This window comes from Poeciliopsis prolifica, unplaced genomic scaffold (genome assembly GCF_027474105.1).
Source record: "Poeciliopsis prolifica strain line A6 unplaced genomic scaffold, Auburn_PproV2 SCAFFOLD034, whole genome shotgun sequence".
Taxonomy (NCBI): domain Eukaryota; kingdom Metazoa; phylum Chordata; class Actinopteri; order Cyprinodontiformes; family Poeciliidae; genus Poeciliopsis; species Poeciliopsis prolifica.
Window position 1 is genome coordinate 3,060,708 of NW_026562409.1, and position 18,801 is coordinate 3,079,508.

Sequence of the window (18,801 nt, forward strand, 5' to 3'; positions counted from 1 at the left end):
CGGGCCAGAACCTGACACCGGCTGGTTCTTCTGCTGCCACTCCTTCGTCGCTGTGACTGTTTGCTTTGGGTCTTTGTCACGATGGAAGACGCGTCCGTGACTCAGCCTCGGCGTTTCTGGGCTCCTCAGTGCAAAACCATCCAAAACAGGAAGTTTCCGCCTCCTGCTTTCCTGCCAAGTGGAAAGTAAGTCAAGTTTCTAGTCTGCGTGAATAAAGTTGATTCTGATTCATGATTTTAGTCCAAAATATCAAGATCAGAAGGAGTTTGGTTCTGTTTTTTCATCTTGATTTCTGTTGTTTTGATTTTGTATTTTTGACGTTTCTTGTGTGAATTTGACTTCCTGTTCATTTTGACAGTCTGAGTCGTTTTGTTTCTAGTTTTTCTTCAAGCGGTTAGAGTATTATTCAGCTAGCATAAATCTATAAATGATTACTATATTCAAAAATATGGTGATTAATTTTAATTTCTCTCTTTAAGTAAGTGATCAGGCGCAAGGCGGATTTGGTTTTTTGTTTGTCCAATCTTCGATGTGACGGCTAAAGATTATTAAAACTATTTTATGACCAAAATGTTTTGTTCCACGGGTCATATAAACTCTGCCAGTAGAATTAGTACTTTAAATAAATATTAAGGAATTACTGACTGAATATTTTTCTGAAAAGCTACTTGTAAGTTAGTTTTATTTTATTTCAAATATTTACTAAGATATTTGCACCGACACTGGTAAGATTTTGTGTTTTTGCAGTTTTTAAATGAACATTTATTTATAAAACTGCATAATTTTACTTCACAAATATAAAAGCTTTATATCAGAGCAGCACTACAAACCCAAACAAAAGCAGAGAAAATGTGAAAAAGGTCAAGATGCACTTGAGGCGGTTTTCTGATGATCGCTCAGCTCATTTAGGAGCTTTAGGACAAAAACCATTAAGAGCCGACATGGTGACCCCGAGGTCAACAGCTGCTCCGGTCAGTGTCAGGTGTTTCAAAGATTTAATATCCTCAAACCCAAAGGCACAAGATTCCCTAAATGTTTACACACACACGCACGCGCACACACACACACACACACACACACACACACACAGAGACACACACACACACACAGAGAGACACACACACACACACACACAGAGACACACACACACACACAGAGACACACACACACACACACAGACACAGACACACACACACACAGAGACACACACACACACACAGAGACACACACAGAGACACACACACACACACAGAGACACACACACACACACACAGACACACACACACACACACACACACACACACACACACACACACACACAGACACACAGAGACACACACACACACACACACATCCCCACACACACACACACAGAAACACATGCACACACACACAGAGACACACACACACACACACATCCCCACACACACACACACACATCCCCACACACACACACAGAGACACACACACACACACATCCCCCCACACACACACACACACACAGACACACACACAGACACACACACACACACACACAGAGACACACAGACACACACACACAGACACACACACAGACACACACACACACACACATCCCCACACACAGACACACACACACACACACATCCCCACACACACACACACACACATCCCCACACACACACACACACACATCCCCACACACACACACACACACACACAGACACACACACACACAGAGACACACACACATCCCCCCACACACACACACATACACACACACACGCATACACACAGAGACACACACACACACACATACACACACACGCATACACACAGAGACACACACACACACACACACACACAGAGACACACACACACACACACACACACACACACGTTTCTCTCAGTGACAGAAAAACCTGTCGTCTAAAATCAGGTTCAAACGTTTCTAAGCCAAGTTTTCAAACTTTTGACACTGGAGATAAAAACAATAGTTTCAATGAACTATCATATTTTATCATTTATTAGTTATCAATGCTTATGATTGTGTTATAGATATATAAACAGATACAGATTCTGCAGCAGCGCTGACGCTGCCGGGCCTTATGCTGTCTGGGAAGAATGAAAGTGATTGACGTCTTTGCGGCCATCTGCCGCCCTGCGGCGCGTCGCCGTCTCTGGCTCTTCTTTGAGCGGATTAAACGCGTTCGGATCGCTGTGTGTTGTGACGTCTCTGTTCATCCTGTAATATCTTTGTCTCTGGGATTTTTCTGACCCCTTTCTGACAGCAAATCCTTCTGCAGATTGCACAAGATGTTTTTTTAAAAAACTAAAACGAATCATAGTTACTTTAAATAAATCTATAAGGTTTTATTACAATATACACAGAACCTGGTGATGTGAATCTGATTTGGGACTTTAGGGGTGAAGGACGGTGGTCGACATACAGAAATTAAATGACAAAATCAGAATAAAACACCAACAGATTTAAACATACAACATTAAAACAGCATCGCACACAAACCACAACAAATAAATGTACAAACCTCACATGATTTGAGTAATATTACCTCGGAAGAGAGATTCAGGAAGGCGAAGAAGTGTAAAAAAATAACATCTGCTGGACGGATTCATCGTTTTATGCTTTCAAATTTACATCTTCAGCATTCTGGCAGACACATTTAAAGAAACTGAGATCTGATTATAATCAGATCAATAAATAGTTTATAAGCAGAAACTTTTGCAGCTGGAACTGAAGAAAAACTTTTCAGAACAAGTTCAGATATTTTTGACTGTTTTAATTTATTAAATAAATGAGAGTTAATAAAATAAATTAAAAATGTGTCTGTTTTAGGAAGGAAAGAATTAAAGAAGGAAAGAAAAACGGAAGAAAGAAATTCTGGAAAATCTAAGAAATTTTCAATTTAACTTCAGAAATTTTTGAGAATGAAACTTTCTCAAAAAAATTTAATTTTCATCTTTTTTGAGAAAGTTGAGAATTAAACTCTCAAAAAGTTCAGTCAAAACTTTTTGACTTTTGAAACTTCTAAGTTATTTTCTAGCAAATTTATGACGAAGGAAGGAATGGAGGGAAAAAATCTAAAACATTTCAGAAATTTGAGGAAAAAAAATTTACTTTTGAAATTGTCCGCTTTTTTTCTAGAAAATTTATGATGTAGGAAGGAATGGAGGAACGGAAGAAAGAAAATCTAGAATTTGTTTCTAGAAATCTCTGGAATTTTCTAGAAAAAAACTTAAGACATGTTGAGATTAGTTTCAGAAATTCTTGAGAAAAAACTTGGAAATTTTCTGAGTTTCAAAAATACAAATTTTGGCTTCTCAGAAAATTTTGAAACTCAGAAAATGTCCTGAAGTTTTCTAGCAAATTTATAAAATAGGAAGGAAGGAAGGGAAGAAGGAAGGAAAGAAGGAAGGAAAGAAGTAAGAAAGGAACGGAAGAAGGAAGCAAGGAAACAAGCAAGGAAGGCAGGAAGGGAAGAAGGAAGGAAGGGAAGAAGGAAGGAAGGGAAGAAGGCAGGAAGGAAAGAAGGAAGGAAGGAAAAAAGGAAGGAAGGAGGGAAAAAAGGAAAGAAAAAAGGAAGGAAGGAAGGTGGAATGTCAAAGTTTGTGGCCGTTGGTCATGGAAACGCAGCTTGTGTGAGTTTCTGCGTCGTCTCTACTGGATGTTTCTCGGTTTTGATGCTGAAAGTGGAAACGTGTCGTCAAACCAAGACAAACAGACGAAGATGACGTCACGGTAAATCGCTGGGTGAGATGCCGCAGCGCCGATCGTACGCGGTGTCGTCGCTCTCCTCGCCGTCGCTCACTTCGCCCAGAACTCGCTCTCTGTCCTCTTCCTCCTCCGTTTCGCTCTCTGGCCTCAGGCGTTCCCGCTCCCGCTCTCTGTCCCGCTCTCTGACCCGGATCCTGTCGCGCCCCCGATCCCGATCCCGATCCCGATCTCGATCGCGATCTCTGTAGCCGCGCGGCAACGTTGAAACCTGAGAGCAGAGAGAAACTCATCAGAGCATTATTGATCAATGTAAATTTACATAACGGAGAATCAGGACAATTTTACATAGAAGAGAAAAAAAATCATCGAGATTTTCTAGAAAAAACAAGAACATTTCTGAGCTTTGCTAGAATAAAAATATTTTTGACAAAAATAAATTAAAATTTTTGTTTTCAAAAGATTAAAAAAATTCACTTTTGACTCAAACACTTTTTTCTGAAAAATTTCTAAGATTAATCTCAAAGTCTAAAAAAAGTTTGTTTTTCGTTTTGCAGATCTTTAGCTCGGAAATCTCATTTTTCAAACAAATTTCTGAGATTAATCTAAAAATTTCTGAGGGATTTGAGCTTTTTTCTGGAATATGTTTTAGATTAACCTCAACATTTTTTTGTTTTTTGGTCTAAATTTTCAAGCTCAGAAATTTTTTACTTTTAAAAAGTTTTTCTAGAAATGTTCTGTTGTAATCCCAAAATTTCAATATCTTTTTCAGCAAATTTTTAACTTTTCAAACTCAGAAATGTCTCTTTTTTAATTTGTGCTACTAAGATATGCTAACATTTGTGAGCATTTTGGTGGAAGTTCCTCCTCTTTTTTGTTGTAATTTCTGTGTATGGAGGCCCTAACGTGGTAAAAGTCATGTCTCAGTGTTGGGGGATACCTGGTTGTCGTGGCTGGGCAGGGCGGAGTAGCCCGGCTCCGTCCTGCAGAGGAGGCGAGGCGAATGAGTGCGGAAAGGCCGAGGGGAATGGGAGCAGACGGAGCGCGGGGAGGGAGAGCGAACGGAGTGAGGTGACGGAGATCGGATGGAGCAGGAAGGTGAGTAAGTGGCGGATTGGGACTGGGACAGAACGTTGCTGTGATGGTTCATCTTCGGGGGGCGAGGGGAGCGAGGCGGCAGCTCTGGCGGCTTCAGCGGGTCGACCAGGTCCATTTCGGTGAAAATCGGCGGCGGAGGAATGAAGTCCAGCTCCTCCTCTGTCGGGAGCATTTCCGCTGCATCGAGCTCCGCCAGCTCGGCCCTCGATAAATGATCCACGATCCCGGCGCCAAACGAATCCCCAACCACGTTGATGGAGGTTCGCATTCGGTCACTGAGTGGACAGAAACAACCAGGAAGTAAAGTCGTGGGTTTGCCAACAGAGATGTATACACACGGACACTAGGAGGTGCTAGAGCGCATGCACCTGTTGTTCTGCAGAGAAAAAGTGCCCTTTTCAAATTTTGCTTTTACAAAGTTTTTCTATGTGGCCCAAATGAGCATTTCTGGATTTGTATTACTGATGCTGCACGTTTTTGTAATATTGCAGGAAACAAAAACATTTTGACAATTGAGATTTGAGACCATGCTAAGAAAATTAAAAAAAATTATGAGAATAAAGTTCTAAAATTATGGCTAATTTTAGGACTTATTTAGTCATATTGTTACGACTTTATTCTTGTAACTGCAGTTTTTCAATGTTATTACAAGACAGAATTTCTGTTGAGATTAACCTCAGAAATCTTTAGAAAAATTATGAAAATTTTTTAATTTCAAAAGTCAAAATTTTCTACTTTTGAAACTTGGAAAGATGAATCTCAAAATCTCAGTTTTTTTTTTACATTTCTTTTACTTTTGTATTAAGAAATTTTCTTGTTTTTCCTAAAACAATTTCTGCTTCTGAAAATTGGGTGCAATAATAAAAAATTACAAGAATTTTTTTTTACATATTTTCTTTTCATCAATTTATAATAATTTAGTAATTTAAATAATCCTAAAAAAAAAAAGTAAAATGCACTTAAAATACATCAATTAGTTTTTTAAACCCCAAAATGTCTGTAAATGCCGCTGATCTCCAAAATAATTTTACTGGCTGCCTCAGGAAAGATACTGACGACTCATAACTAGTTGACATAACCCATATCAAACATAAAGCTTAAACCAGAAATTTACTCACCCTACAAAAAGGCGCATAACCGTTTTTGTCATTAAATCAGACTAAACATTTTGTATTTTAGGTCAAAAAGAATGAAAATTTACTTATAAAACGTCAGACGCATTTAAAATGTTACTGTTAACGTTTTGGAAATAATAATAATGGAAAATTTAGAGTGAAATGTGTGATAACCACACCCTGACTTTGGGGAACAGGGGTGGCAGCATCATTAATTTCTGTAAGATGATGACATCATGATGACAGAGCGCGGTGTGGAAATGTTGAAACATCATCATCATCAGCCACCAGGTAAAAGCTTGGACAAAAATAGGTCAAAGTCTCAAAAGGTGTGTGTGAGAAAGTCAGACAGAAAACCTGAGTCAGTTTGACCAGATCCGTCTGACAGGGAGCCGTTTCTAAAGATACACAGGAAAAAACTAACAGCAACAATTGGATTTATTTAGTTTATTGGGGAGGAAAAATGTAGAGGTTCATGTTTCAAAGTCAGATTTTCACCAAGTTATTCACATATTTACAAATGTATGAATTTAGTTTGAGTTCCAAACAAAATTTTTAATTTAGAGATATTCAGTTTACAAACTATATATTTAACTTTCAAATTAAATATTTAGGTATAAAACTAAAAATTTAATTTGGAGCCCAACTTAAATTTTATTTCAAACAAAATATTGAATTTGAAAATTGTGTTTTCAAATTAAAACACCTACTTTTAAATATTTCAACCCAAATAAATATTTCTAAATAATTAATTCTAATATTTAGTTCAAAATTAAATAGTTGTAAAGGCACATTCACTTTGAAAACTAAATGTTTAGTTTATAAACAAAATATTTAACTTTCAAATTAAATATTAAGTTATAAAGCTAATAAATATTTAACCTGGAGTTATATGGTTTGTTTGCAAACTAAATATTTTACTTTAAAATCAAAACAGTTTATAGACTAAATATTTACCTCACACTTAGATATTTACATTACAAACTAAATGTTTGGAGCATTAATTTTTAGTTTGAAGGAAAAATAATTACTAAATTACAAATTTAGCTCTCAAATTAAATATTTAGTTTGGAACATTTGACTTTGAGTAATGAAAACATTGTTTTCTCTATTGCAGGCTAAAAAAACCAAATTATTGGTTTATTATCGAGTGACGTCACAAACGGCTCAGGAGAAAAGGGCCAAAGTTGCAGCAGTGGATTGTGGGAACTTTGTTGAGTGGTACTCAAATCTCTGACCCAAACATCTTCTTTTTGTCCTCCGCATTGAATCCAATGTTTGTTCAAATTTAGCCTTGCCAGTTTACACAACTGCACAAAACAAATAAACAAACAAAAACCAGAACTTACTAACAAATGTCTCAGAGCGAAGCCAATAGCTGCAGATGATTTGATATTTTCAGTCCCTGCTCACCAGACTCCTTTACTCACAGTAGCCAGTCGACGGCGATCAGCAGACTGATGTCCTGAGTGGGGAGGCCGACGGCGGTCAGGATCAGCAGCATGGTCACCAGTCCGGCACTGGGGATACTGGCGGCTCCAACGCTGGCCAGGGTGGCCGTCATACTGCCAGAATTTAAAATATTTTAAACTCTGCAAAAAGAGACCTGACTAAGAGAACTCTAGCTGATGTGTTTAAAGGGAACCTCTTGTGGAAACATTCACATGTTAACGTTTTGTACCTTCATTTGGATCGACTGCTTCTAAAAACAGCACTTAGAAAAACAACCAGGAAGGTTCTGGCAACAACTTGATGCTTGTTTATGTCCGGAAAATTAGCCGTTTAAAAACTTGTGAGAACTTCGTTGAATGTGATTATTAAGCCAGCTTCCATGGGCAGTGCGCCGTTACATAGTAACCACAACAGAGTGTGGAGCTCCAGCACATTTGGTCAGCTGGTTTTATTGCTGTACAATGGCTGCTGGAAAAGACAAGTGTATTGTCGTTGGCTTACCATCCAGAAACCACTTGCTGCATTCTTGTTGGTTGTGCAGGAGGCTCTACTAATGCTTTTCAAAGACATTTTTCATATAATTGTGCATCTGTTTTCAGCCATTTTCATGTGCAAGTGTAAACATGACGTTGGGGGTTGAAACTTTCATTCTCTAAGAGTGATTTTGTGCAAAAACATGTTTCGTATCCCCATAAACTAATCCTAAATGTTCAAGGAAGAATAATAAGTCATCTTTAAATTTGTCACCTCGCATGAACCCAGTTTGTTCATAAAGACAGACTGTGGCCTCAACCACCACCTAATTTTTATCCTGGCTCGAAGCTTTCCTGTAAACTCAGCATCACGTGAGAACGTATGAACCGAAGAAACGCCGAGCGGACGTTTCTGTGAAGTATTTCCAACAACATTAGTGAATGAAGCTGTCAGAAAACATTTAACAGAGAGGATTAATGGTACAGTAAACGCAACAGCCAGTCTGAGCGTTCTGGAAACCCTCAAAACCTGAATCAGCAAGTTCAGACGGTTTAATGGCAGCTATTAATCCGCATTAAGACATTACTTCATTAACCTTAAGTAGCCCATAAAGGCGCCGAATGCGACTGGAGGACGAGGAAAAATTTCACTTTATACATACTGTAAATTTTAGAGAAACATTGAAACTCCTTAATCTGATTTTGTTCTTCAGATTTTTATTATTTTATTTTATTCTCTAAAGAGTTTTTGCGGCGCTAGTAGCTCATATTTTCGACAGTAGGCAGACAGGGCGAGGAGAGGCCTCAGTGCTAACCCCCTGCGCCACCGCAGCACGCCCCGAAAACAGATTATTGAAAGAAAAATAAAACATAAAGTAACTGCAAAAGTTAATGGATGAATGGACAAACGAATAGATGTACAAATGGACGAACAGAGAGGTGGATTATTTTCGTCTTTATCAGAATCCCACTGCTGCCCTTTTTACTCAGATTAATTTCATTTTGCTAAATTAGCGACCTCACATGAAAACAAAACTCTCTTCCTCCAGGATTGTTTCCTCTCTACAGAATCTGATCCGTTCTCCGTTACAACAGCGGTAATAATTTATTCACGATGACCCGTTGTTGTCGTTTTTCTTTTCTTTCGCCACAAACCGTCAGAAATCCGAGTCGCGTCTCCGTTTGTCTCCGACCGCCTGCAGCATGCGGGGAATATTTCAGAGCAGAGGAAAATGCTTTCCAGCGCGTTTCAGGAATTACGTTGTGGAATTTAGTGGGGCACAGACATTGATGGAAAAAAAAAATAAAAATACAATAAACAATTTCAAAGTGCTGGGCATTATTTGCAACCCGCAGCCATAACAAGCTGAGTCCCGTCCAAGCAGACTGGTTCCAATTAAGACTTAATGTTCAGCCGAAACCTCAGACATGGGAAAAAATGTCTGATTGCTTCTTTGCTGCATTCATTTTAGATTTTCAGTCCCCCACTCGCTGCCATATATCATAATAATCTGCGTTAGTCATGCAACTCCATCGAAAAACGCCTTGAGTTTTGTTTAGATTTGGTTCAACTGAACGCATTTTCATAAGCAAACTTAATGTTTCATGCAGAATGCGCTGGGAATATCCGAGCTAATTTACTTTTCTAAACAAACTTTGACTCTATTAATATTGCTACTGTGAGAGAAATTTATTAATGAGTTTTATCTGGTTATGTTTTTGTCTTAGGGTCTGAACGGAACCACAGATACAAACAAAAAGCAGTGAAAGATTCATTTTAGTTGTTAAACTATGCAATTAATATAATTTACAACCCTGGTGTTGCTGCGTTTCGCTCTCATGTAAGGCTAAATCTCCAGCTGTTTGCATTTACAGCTTTATCCGCACTGTTTCCCGAGCAGTTCTGTTTCTGGTCGCAGCAGAAAAATGTGTTTGTCAGGAGGATTTTCACAGAAATCCCAAAGAAAATCAGTGAAAAAAGCTGACAGTCGAATCAGAATGAGCTCATTAAGAACGTGTTAGGACATGTTACTTCTGGGTCCTTGTATTTATAATTTGGTTTCATTAGATTATTTCACTTATAGCAAAACATTTTCTCCATCTAATAAGTGAAATAACTAGTCAGTATTTTGGATAATTAAAATCTTTATCCAAAGTTTATCAATCTTTGAGAGGGCGTACTAGCATTATTATAAATTTATGGAAGAGGATTAGTGCCACTGGAAAATAAGAAAAGAAGATTTCTGAAGTTTTTTTCTCTGAATTTTTATCCTTATTTTTTCAGGATTCAGATTTTTTTCGGAATTCTGATTTTTATTCCCAGAATTCTTCAGCAGGAAACAAAACAGTTCCAGGTGTCAGAACTCCTGCTGGTTAAGAGCCAAGGATTAAAAATGAGTTTTCACACAGCTTTTAAACTTTTCCAGGAGCCGATGTGAAGCCACAGTTTAGTCTTCAGTCAGAGGCCTCCTCAGATTGCGAGACTGACTGCTACTGGAGATCCTTCCTGCCCACAGCGACTCGGACAAAATGATTTAGGACCACATTTAATTTCTCTGTCGTATAAGTGAAATATTCCTGAGTTGCAACTTCGTTAAGTCTGAATTACGATGAGATTTGACCGTTTATCCATAAACCTAATTCTGACTTTATTGCTGTTAGTGGCAGAAACATTTTACAGGTGGCCTGGAAATGTGAATATCTGCGAGAAACATCCGACAAAGTACAAATTGTAAAAGCTGCCGGGCCAAGTTTTCTGACACAGCTGGTAAAAAGCACCGTCTGTTTGTGTGTGAGAGGAAAACGGCTTCACTTATCTGGTAAATCTGACAGAGTGCTCTCTGCTTTCAAAGCTTCAGCCAAACCTCCTATTTAAAGCTGTCTAAGCTAATCCTGCGCTGTCTGTTATCTCCAATGGCGATCTGTTCTGTGCGGCAGGCCGCTCCCTTCTGCATCCCTCTGTAGCTACACATATTAGGAATTATCTTTCTGACCAAAATGGTTCTGACTGAATTACAAGTGAGATTAGAAGCTCGAAGCGAGATGTTTAAATTAGGTACTGATGGTTCTACTTTAGCATAAAAGCAAAATAATTTGTGAAAAGATAAAAAATAAGAACAAAGTGAAACCCTGGCTACTTTTTCAGGTCAGCGCAGCGAGCCAAATGTGGTGTAAACTGGTTGTAAAAGGTGAATTATTGCTTTTTGGAAGCGACAGTAAATGAAACAGCTGAAAAATAATATATATTCCTGGAAAGATATGAAGTTTGGCAGCAGATTTTATACCTCAAAGCAGAAAATTTAACAAGAAGAACAAAGACAGGCTGTTTATACCGTCTTAAACTAAAGACCTTTGGGTTCAACAGGGTTTTGTTTCGACCCAACACACAAATCTGATGTATTCTTAACATACAGGAAAAATCCACACAGAAAAACCTGAAGAAGAGACTTAAAAACGAGATTTCAGTCAAATTTATGCAACAAGAATCAAATAAAAAGTGAAGCATGTTGTGCATGCACTTAAATCCAGTTTGCAGCTTGTAATGTTGCTGAACGAAGCTGTGACCAACAGAAACATCTTACAGGATCTAATTTATTGTTTATACTGAAGTTTTTATCCCCTTTGAATTGCTTTTCTGACAATGACAGCCACAAACCTCAATGTGTTTTATTGAGAGTGAGACCAACACATGGAAAATGAATCATGTGTTCTCCAATATTTATGTTTGACAATTAAAAGCCTTGTGGTCATTTTTCACATTTTCTTACAAAATCAAGCAGAAGATTTTGTGCAGGAATAACTGCATTTCCATCACTTGTGTGCATAAAAATTGTCAATATTCCACTATTGCTAAAAAAAGAAAAAAAAAACACACAATTGTGGCGTTTCCATGACATAAGAAATTAGATTAAAATCAAAGTCTGCTCAAGCAAGAAGCCATTAAAATAAAAAAAACTTTTTCCAGTTCTTGTTTTTCTTCTTTTAGTGTTGATATTTGACTTGTGTGAGGCGGAAACATTTGTTTTCCATCGCAATTTTATGGCATACAATAATTTCAATACAGCCGAAAAACTACCAGATCCTCACGCAACACGATTTTTTTTTTAAATTGCTGTTTCCATTTAGCAAATTTATTTTGTAAGTTAAATTTTCGCAATTTAAAGGTCAACAAAAACGCAGCCATTGGTTTTTCATTTTGACAAAAGCCTTTATAAACTTCTTTTATTGAATATTTAAAATCTAGAACTATGAGCCTCTGATTAATGTTCACTTGCACCAAACCAATATTTTGGATTTTGGCCCACCTGACGGTGACGATCTGTCCGCCGTCCAGTGAGATGTCGTTCATCTGGGCGATGAAGATGGCGGCCACCGCCTCGTACAGCGCCGTGCCGTCCATGTTGATGGTGGCGCCTATTGGCAGCACGAAGCGAGTCACCCGCTTGTCAATCTTCAGGTTTTCCTCCAGGCAGCGGAAAGTGACCGGCAGCGTCCCCGCACTGAAAAAACACCAACACAAAATATAAGATTTAGCGCCAATTTTCAAGGATGAGAAGCAAAGAGTCATAAAATATGCAGACAGGTGGTGTGAGACATAAGCGCAGACGTGTGGAGGGAAGGTGAAGGGGTAAAGATGAATAAAAGGCGGCAGAAACTTGAGCCGGGTGACAGCCTCTTCCTGACAGCTGCTGCCGCCACTGTTTCAATCCCTCAGTACGTGAATTACAGGAGTCTGATTCCTGGCCCTGCTCAGCTCTGCCCATAATATAATTAGAGAAAACGTTGATAGGATTAGCCGACTTTCACTAAAACCCGGCTGATGTGCCAGAATGACATTTGGTTCCAGCAGATTTCCAGCCCAGAGCCCGACGTTTACAACCTGGGATCTGTCCGACAGCCGGCACTCACACGTAGCGATACACTCAAAAAAATACACATGGTTTGTTGGCGCAACTTGAAGAACTACGGCCTCTAAAAGCGACCTAAAAAAAACACCCAGGCAGTTTTTGGCAATAACTTTAAATTTTTTGTCTGGAAAATTAGCCGTTTCTAAAACCTTCCGGATTGTAACGTCACAATTACATTATTTATATAAATTATTTTCATTTTGGTCCTTAAAATACCAAACTTTACACATACATTATATTTTGATCTGCTTTATTATGTGATGTTTTAAAAAATATCTAAAAATCGTGTTAAAGGTGAAGGTCGAGTTAAAGGTGAAGGTCGAGTTAAAGGTGAAGGTCGAGTTAAAGGTGAAGGTCGAGTTAAAGGTGAAGGTCGAGTTAAAGGTCGTACCTGCTGGCGGTCCCCAAAGCTGTGATCCAGGCCTGGAAGATGCCGGAGTAGAAAGCAAATGGGCTTTTTCTGGTGATTGCGAAGAAGATGGCGGGCAGGATGAGGCCGCCGTGGATCACCAGGCCCACGATGACCGTCACCATGTACATCCCCAGTTGCCTCGCAACCATCTCAAGGTCGCCAATGGCGGCGATTTTACCGGCAATCAGAGAGGCGATGCCGACGGGGGAGTACCTGAGCAACCGGGAAGGAGAAATGAATGTCATCCAACTATCATCCAGCTGTCATCCATCCAACCAACATCCAACAACCATCCAGACATCCAACTATCATCCATCTGTTTTTGCAAAACACCTGTGTACTAAAGGATGTTTTTTTCAATTATCAATTCATTAAGAAACTTTATTTTCCACTCCAATTTATGATCAATTAGCTCTGCGCTGATTTGGTGCTTTAAAATCAACATTTTCCTGATTTTATTCCTATAATAATTCAAACTGTGAGATTCAAAATAATTCCTGCGATCAGATTGTTTCTCCCCCAGTGGAGCATTTCCTCTGACACATACTGGGATCTCTGGTTTCACCACAGTTGTTCCCATTCATAAATTCAGACGGCTCTTCTGGGAGACCCGGTTTGAAGCGAAGCTCGCCTTTAAGCCCCGCCCCCCGCGGCTGGGCCAATCACAGTGGCGGCCTGCTGCTGCAGGTCTGCCGCTGCAGGTCAGCTGCAGCGCGCTGAAATCCCGGACAGTTGCTGTTTGTTGGAGCATCCGGCGGGATGGATGCGTTTTTTTCCTCTTCTGTTTACAGTGGAGTCTGTGTTTGGCTCGCCCTGACTAAAATGTTTACACTGAGTGAGTGATGCGAACAGGACACAGTTTCCTTTGGAGTCCAGCTGCACACGCACTGTAAAAACAATAAAGTATTTCTGGTCTAGTTTCTACTGCAAATACTTGTTGTCATTAAATAATTCCTTAATATTGATGAAAAGTGTTCAGAAATTTAAATGTTGTTTTGGAGAAAATTTAGGAGGTTTTTTTAAACAATCTTTTTAGTTTTTTGGCAGAAATTTCCTCCTTTTTTTCTATCTGTAATAACGCCAAGTCGCTGTTCAAAAACTAACTTTTTAGCAAGATATTGGAGCTTGTTTTATATCAATAATTTCTTAATATTGGTAAAGAAAAACCCAGTTACATTGGCAGATTATTTAATTTGTAACAAGACATTTTTACTATGTTGTAATGAAATAATCCGTCATTGGACCTAGAAGTTTTTCATCAATTTTAAGTAATTATTTACTCTAAACAATGTACTATATCTTGTTGAAAAGTTATTTCTTAGTTTTTGCACAATGAGGGGAAAAGGTAAAGTAAATAACTTTAATCTGCCAGTGGAACTGGAACTTTTCCATCAGTTTTAATGAATTATTAACTTAAAACAAGCTCCTTTAAGAGGTGGAACTTGAACATTTGTTTAGTTTTGTTGCTAATGTCCAAGGATATCACCCACCAGAAACTAAGCTGAAATTATTTGGTAAGATTTGTTGTTAAATGTGTTAAATGTCAAAGGTCGTGGCTTTTTAAGTTCCAAAACCAAAGTTAACCCAAGAAAAAGCTGCAGGTATCTGGTTTCTGAATTCGCTTTGTATTTCATTATTTCAAAAACATGTTTATTTCTAGCAAAAATAGAGTCAAAATTTTATTTCTTACAACTTACATGTAAGAAAAAGTTAACTTAATTAGATCCTTCCAGTTCAAGCACCAGAGAGATTTTGTGTTTTTACAGTGAGAGCTGGCGTTTCTCTTCCGTCTCCCGTTTCCTTTCCCATCCCTCCTCTAAGAGCCACTTCATCGTCTATTTCTGCGCGACTTATTGGGAGTCCTGCAAAGCCTCAACTCGTGTTTTCTGCTCTGAAGTCCTGCTTTCACACGCATCTCTCAACAACTCCTCTCCTTTTATTCCCCGCCGCCAAGCTGCTCCTCTGCCCGCTAGTCGTGGATCCATTTCATTTTGGAGATTCTCCACCCCGGTTCCCCTGGGATCCGCTACATGGCTCCTGCTACTCCCCAGCATACCACAGACTCCAGAGCCTAACTCCTTCCATCTGTCCGTGTCCCTCACCAACACGCACTGCTGCAAAAACACTAAATCTTACCAAGCATTTCTGTTTCCTTTCTACCACAAATATCGTAATACTCTTGAAATGAGACCAAATTAATTTTCAAGTATCTTTTCAGCTCCATTTAAAAGGTTTTTTTAGGTAAATAATTTCTGGATCTGAAACAGAGAAGTCTACTTTAGACTAAATATTACAGTTACAAACTCGAGATTAGGCCTGAAATCTGGGTGTCGTGATGACCTCTGACCTGAACCTTCAAAGTCACATAAAGAGAGTTACAAAGTCGGTCTTCTAGTAAGTTTACTTTTACTGAACTACTGTACTTCTTACTTCCACTTGAATAACTTTATCATAAGGTATTTTTTACTCTTACTTGAGTAAAGTTTCTATAGTTTCTACCCACTGAATGAAAAACAAAAATATGTGTGCGTGTGTGTGTGTGTGTGTGTGTGTGTGTGTGTGTGTGTGTGTGTGTGTGTGTGTGTGTGTGTGTGTGTGTGTCAGACAGACACACACCTGCAGTTCCTGCTGCATTTTCATAAGTTTGGTAGAAAGAAAATTGATTTGGAAAACGTTTTTAATCTTTCCAATTATATGAATTATTTTTATTTTAATCTTTAAAACACCAAAAATCTCACATAACTTTGCATTTTGGTTTGTTTGACGATGTAATTTTCAAATTTTAAACAACGAATGTTTCAATCAGTAACTCAGTATTTGAATGGACTTTTTACCAAATTCGTTTTTATACTTATTGAATAATTTCTTGGGTGGCAACTTTTTACTTTTATTTAGGTAAAAATATGTTAAAGTATTGCTACTTCTGACATTTTACCCACCTTTGCTTACAAGTAACTTTTCAGCAAGATATAGAGGCTTGTTTTAACTCAATAATTCCTTAATATTGATGAAAATGTTCTAGTTTCACTGACAGAATAATTCACTTATAGCAAGACATTTACAAACTATACTAAGGAATTATCAACGTAAAACAAGTTACTTATAAGTTAGTAGTAAGTTGGCAGGATTTTGTGTTTTGCAGTGAACATAATCTCTCCATCTTCCTTTCCTTTTCGGTCTTCATGTTCCCACAATTTGTCTCCTGTAAACATTAGTCACTGCCCGCTGCTGACCTTCTCTGTGGCATCTTCCCAACATCAGAGCAATGCCGCCGTCTGCGTCTGAGAGCAAAACCAGACACGCGTCTGCAAGCAGATACTGACCACATGATGATGGAAACCATCGTCATGATGATTTCATTCAGGATGTTGAAGAAGTCGCACATGACTCTCCCACGCTCGCCCATCCTGCCCATGCAGATCCCAAAGGTGATGAAGAAGCCGATCAAGCCTGGAAGGGCAAACAGAGGAGTTAGTTTACTGCCAAAATAAACACGAGCAGAAGCACGCAGACTAAAGACCTGTTAGCTATGAACTCACCAAGAACATTCATGCCCCATTTGTATTCCAGTTTTTTTCTGTTCACCACCACCGGCTCGGTTTGGTTCGGTGCCGTGACCGTCACCTGTTTCAACACTGTCTGCACCTACAGGAGGATTTCAGACTCATAAGAGGTTTATTAACATCTCAGCAGATGAAGAATTAACTTTAACTTTACATTTTTATGATGTTTTTTATTGATGTTGCGTACATTTTTGTGCTTTGATTTTGGGGTCTGCTTCTAAAAAGACTCCTAGCACTTAAAAAACCCACTCGGCTGTTTTTGGGATTAATTTAATGATTTTTGGTGTCTGGATAATTACTATTTTCAAAAATATTCTGAATGTACACTGCAAAAAGTATATGGGTCTACATTCTAGTGCAAATATATTAGTATACTTGAAATGAGACAAAACTAATTAACAAGTAACTTTTCAACAGGAAATAATTCAGCAGTAATTCAAAATGTACTTTTTCCATTGGAAGTTTACTTCACTTATAACATGGACAAAATTATTGTTCTAAGTAAAAGGGTAGAGTCTACATAAGGGTAGAGTTGGGTCACTTTATGCTGCAGTGGAAACCACTTGCTGCATTCTTTTTGGTTGTGCAGGAGGCGCCACTTCTACTTTTCAAAGATGTACAGTTGTATAATAGCGCATTTGCAGCCATTTTCATGCTTAAAGTGACAAGAAGCCCTAAAACAGCTCATTCTGAATTAAGCTGAATAAAATCTCATTATCGAAGAATGGCTTTATGCAAAAGGACAAGTGATGAACATAGACCAATCCGAACGTGTTCAAGGAAGCATAACATCTCTCCTTTAAAGGGAAGGCAAATGGAGAACAAGAGCTTCTAACATAAAAGACAACAAAGAGACATAAAAGAGTCAAAAAGGCTGAAAGGGGAAGGAAGATTTCTTCCCACTTAAACTTCAGCCTTTTTATGACTAATGAATCCCTGATGCTTACACACAAAAGGAGCAGTAAAAGAGAAATTTAAGGAGCGGTATTTGGGGAAGAAATACCGCTCCATGATAATCCAGCGGATGGATTACCATGGGAAAAAAACAGAATAAAAAGGTTTGATTTGGCAGCAGATTCCTCACTGAGGTAAGTGCAGATGTGGCAGAGTGCATTTTAAAAGAGAAAACTACTACGGTTTATAAAAAAAGAGAGAACACGACTTGCATAAGCAGCTTATGCTTCAGTTCATTGAGGTTTGCCTCTCTTAAGGTCACTGCACAGATTTAAATCAGCTTGAGGTCTGGACTTTGCTCTGTTGATGACCCAGTTTGTACCAAACTCACATTTGACACTAGGATACTCCCACGTCCCGACCAAATGACCACCCCTCCACCACCGTGCCTGACTTATGGTTCAGCTGTTTTTCTGTTGTTTTCTCCAAATATGGTGCTGGAAATTATGGCCTACTTAAAGCCTTGACTTTGGTCTAAAGAAGTTTTATAGTTTATTCAGAAACATTTTTGCAACCTTAAAGAATAGAGTCTAATTTTGCAATCAAGCTGCACTTTCTCTCATTGCCTTGTCATCAGTTTAGTAGTAACTAGTTACATTTACTTAAAAAAAAGTACTTCCAGGAGTGTTTTTACTGCGCTGTACTTTTTACTTTTACTTGAGTAATTTTATTATGAAATATTGCTACTCTTATTTGAGTAAAATTTCTGAATTTTCTACCCACTGAATGCAAAACAAACATGTTTTAACGGGGTACCTGTTGGAAGCAGGCCTGCATCAGGTTCTCAGGAAACAGGTTTCTGAGCAGGTCCAGGAAGGCGTCCAGGCTGCTGACCTCCTGGTTTTTTGCGGATGTGGACGTGGTGCTGCTCCGCAGTTTGGGGTTTCCCGGGTGGATCCCCAGAACCAGGATGACTCCCAGGACAGCGGCGATGACAGTGGTGGACATGTAGTACACCATGGCTCTGCTTCCCATCCTTCCACTGGAGCGAGCGTCAAGACCGGCCAGACCTGGAGGTCACAGCCAGGGATTTAAAATGATAACTCTTCATCTTGTCTGGTTTTATTTAAAAAGAGCTCCTACGTAAAGGTGTTTTCACACCTGATAGGGGACCA

The 18,801-nt window shown here is 38.8% G+C and overlaps 1 protein-coding gene across 5 annotated transcripts in view; it reads right to left on the minus strand.

Annotated features, from left to right (window-relative positions):
* Positions 1-1,987: 1,987 nt before the first annotated feature.
* Positions 1,988-18,801, minus strand: part of slc1a9 (solute carrier family 1 member 9) — a 61,358-nt gene continuing 44,544 nt past the window's right edge. For all 5 annotated transcript variants that reach the window (XM_055052075.1, XM_055052076.1, XM_055052077.1 and 2 more), the window contains 8 exons: positions 18,443-18,696; positions 16,709-16,814; positions 16,493-16,619; positions 13,149-13,382; positions 12,155-12,349; positions 7,356-7,490; positions 4,653-5,085; positions 1,988-3,983 (listed from right to left, as the gene is read on the minus strand). In XM_055052075.1, coding sequence (XP_054908050.1) covers positions 3,735-3,983; positions 4,653-5,085; positions 7,356-7,490; positions 12,155-12,349; positions 13,149-13,382; positions 16,493-16,619; positions 16,709-16,814; positions 18,443-18,696 — 1,733 coding nt within the window. In that variant the 3' untranslated portion in view covers positions 1,988-3,734. The remainder of the gene's footprint in view (positions 3,984-4,652; positions 5,086-7,355; positions 7,491-12,154; positions 12,350-13,148; positions 13,383-16,492; positions 16,620-16,708; positions 16,815-18,442; positions 18,697-18,801) is intronic.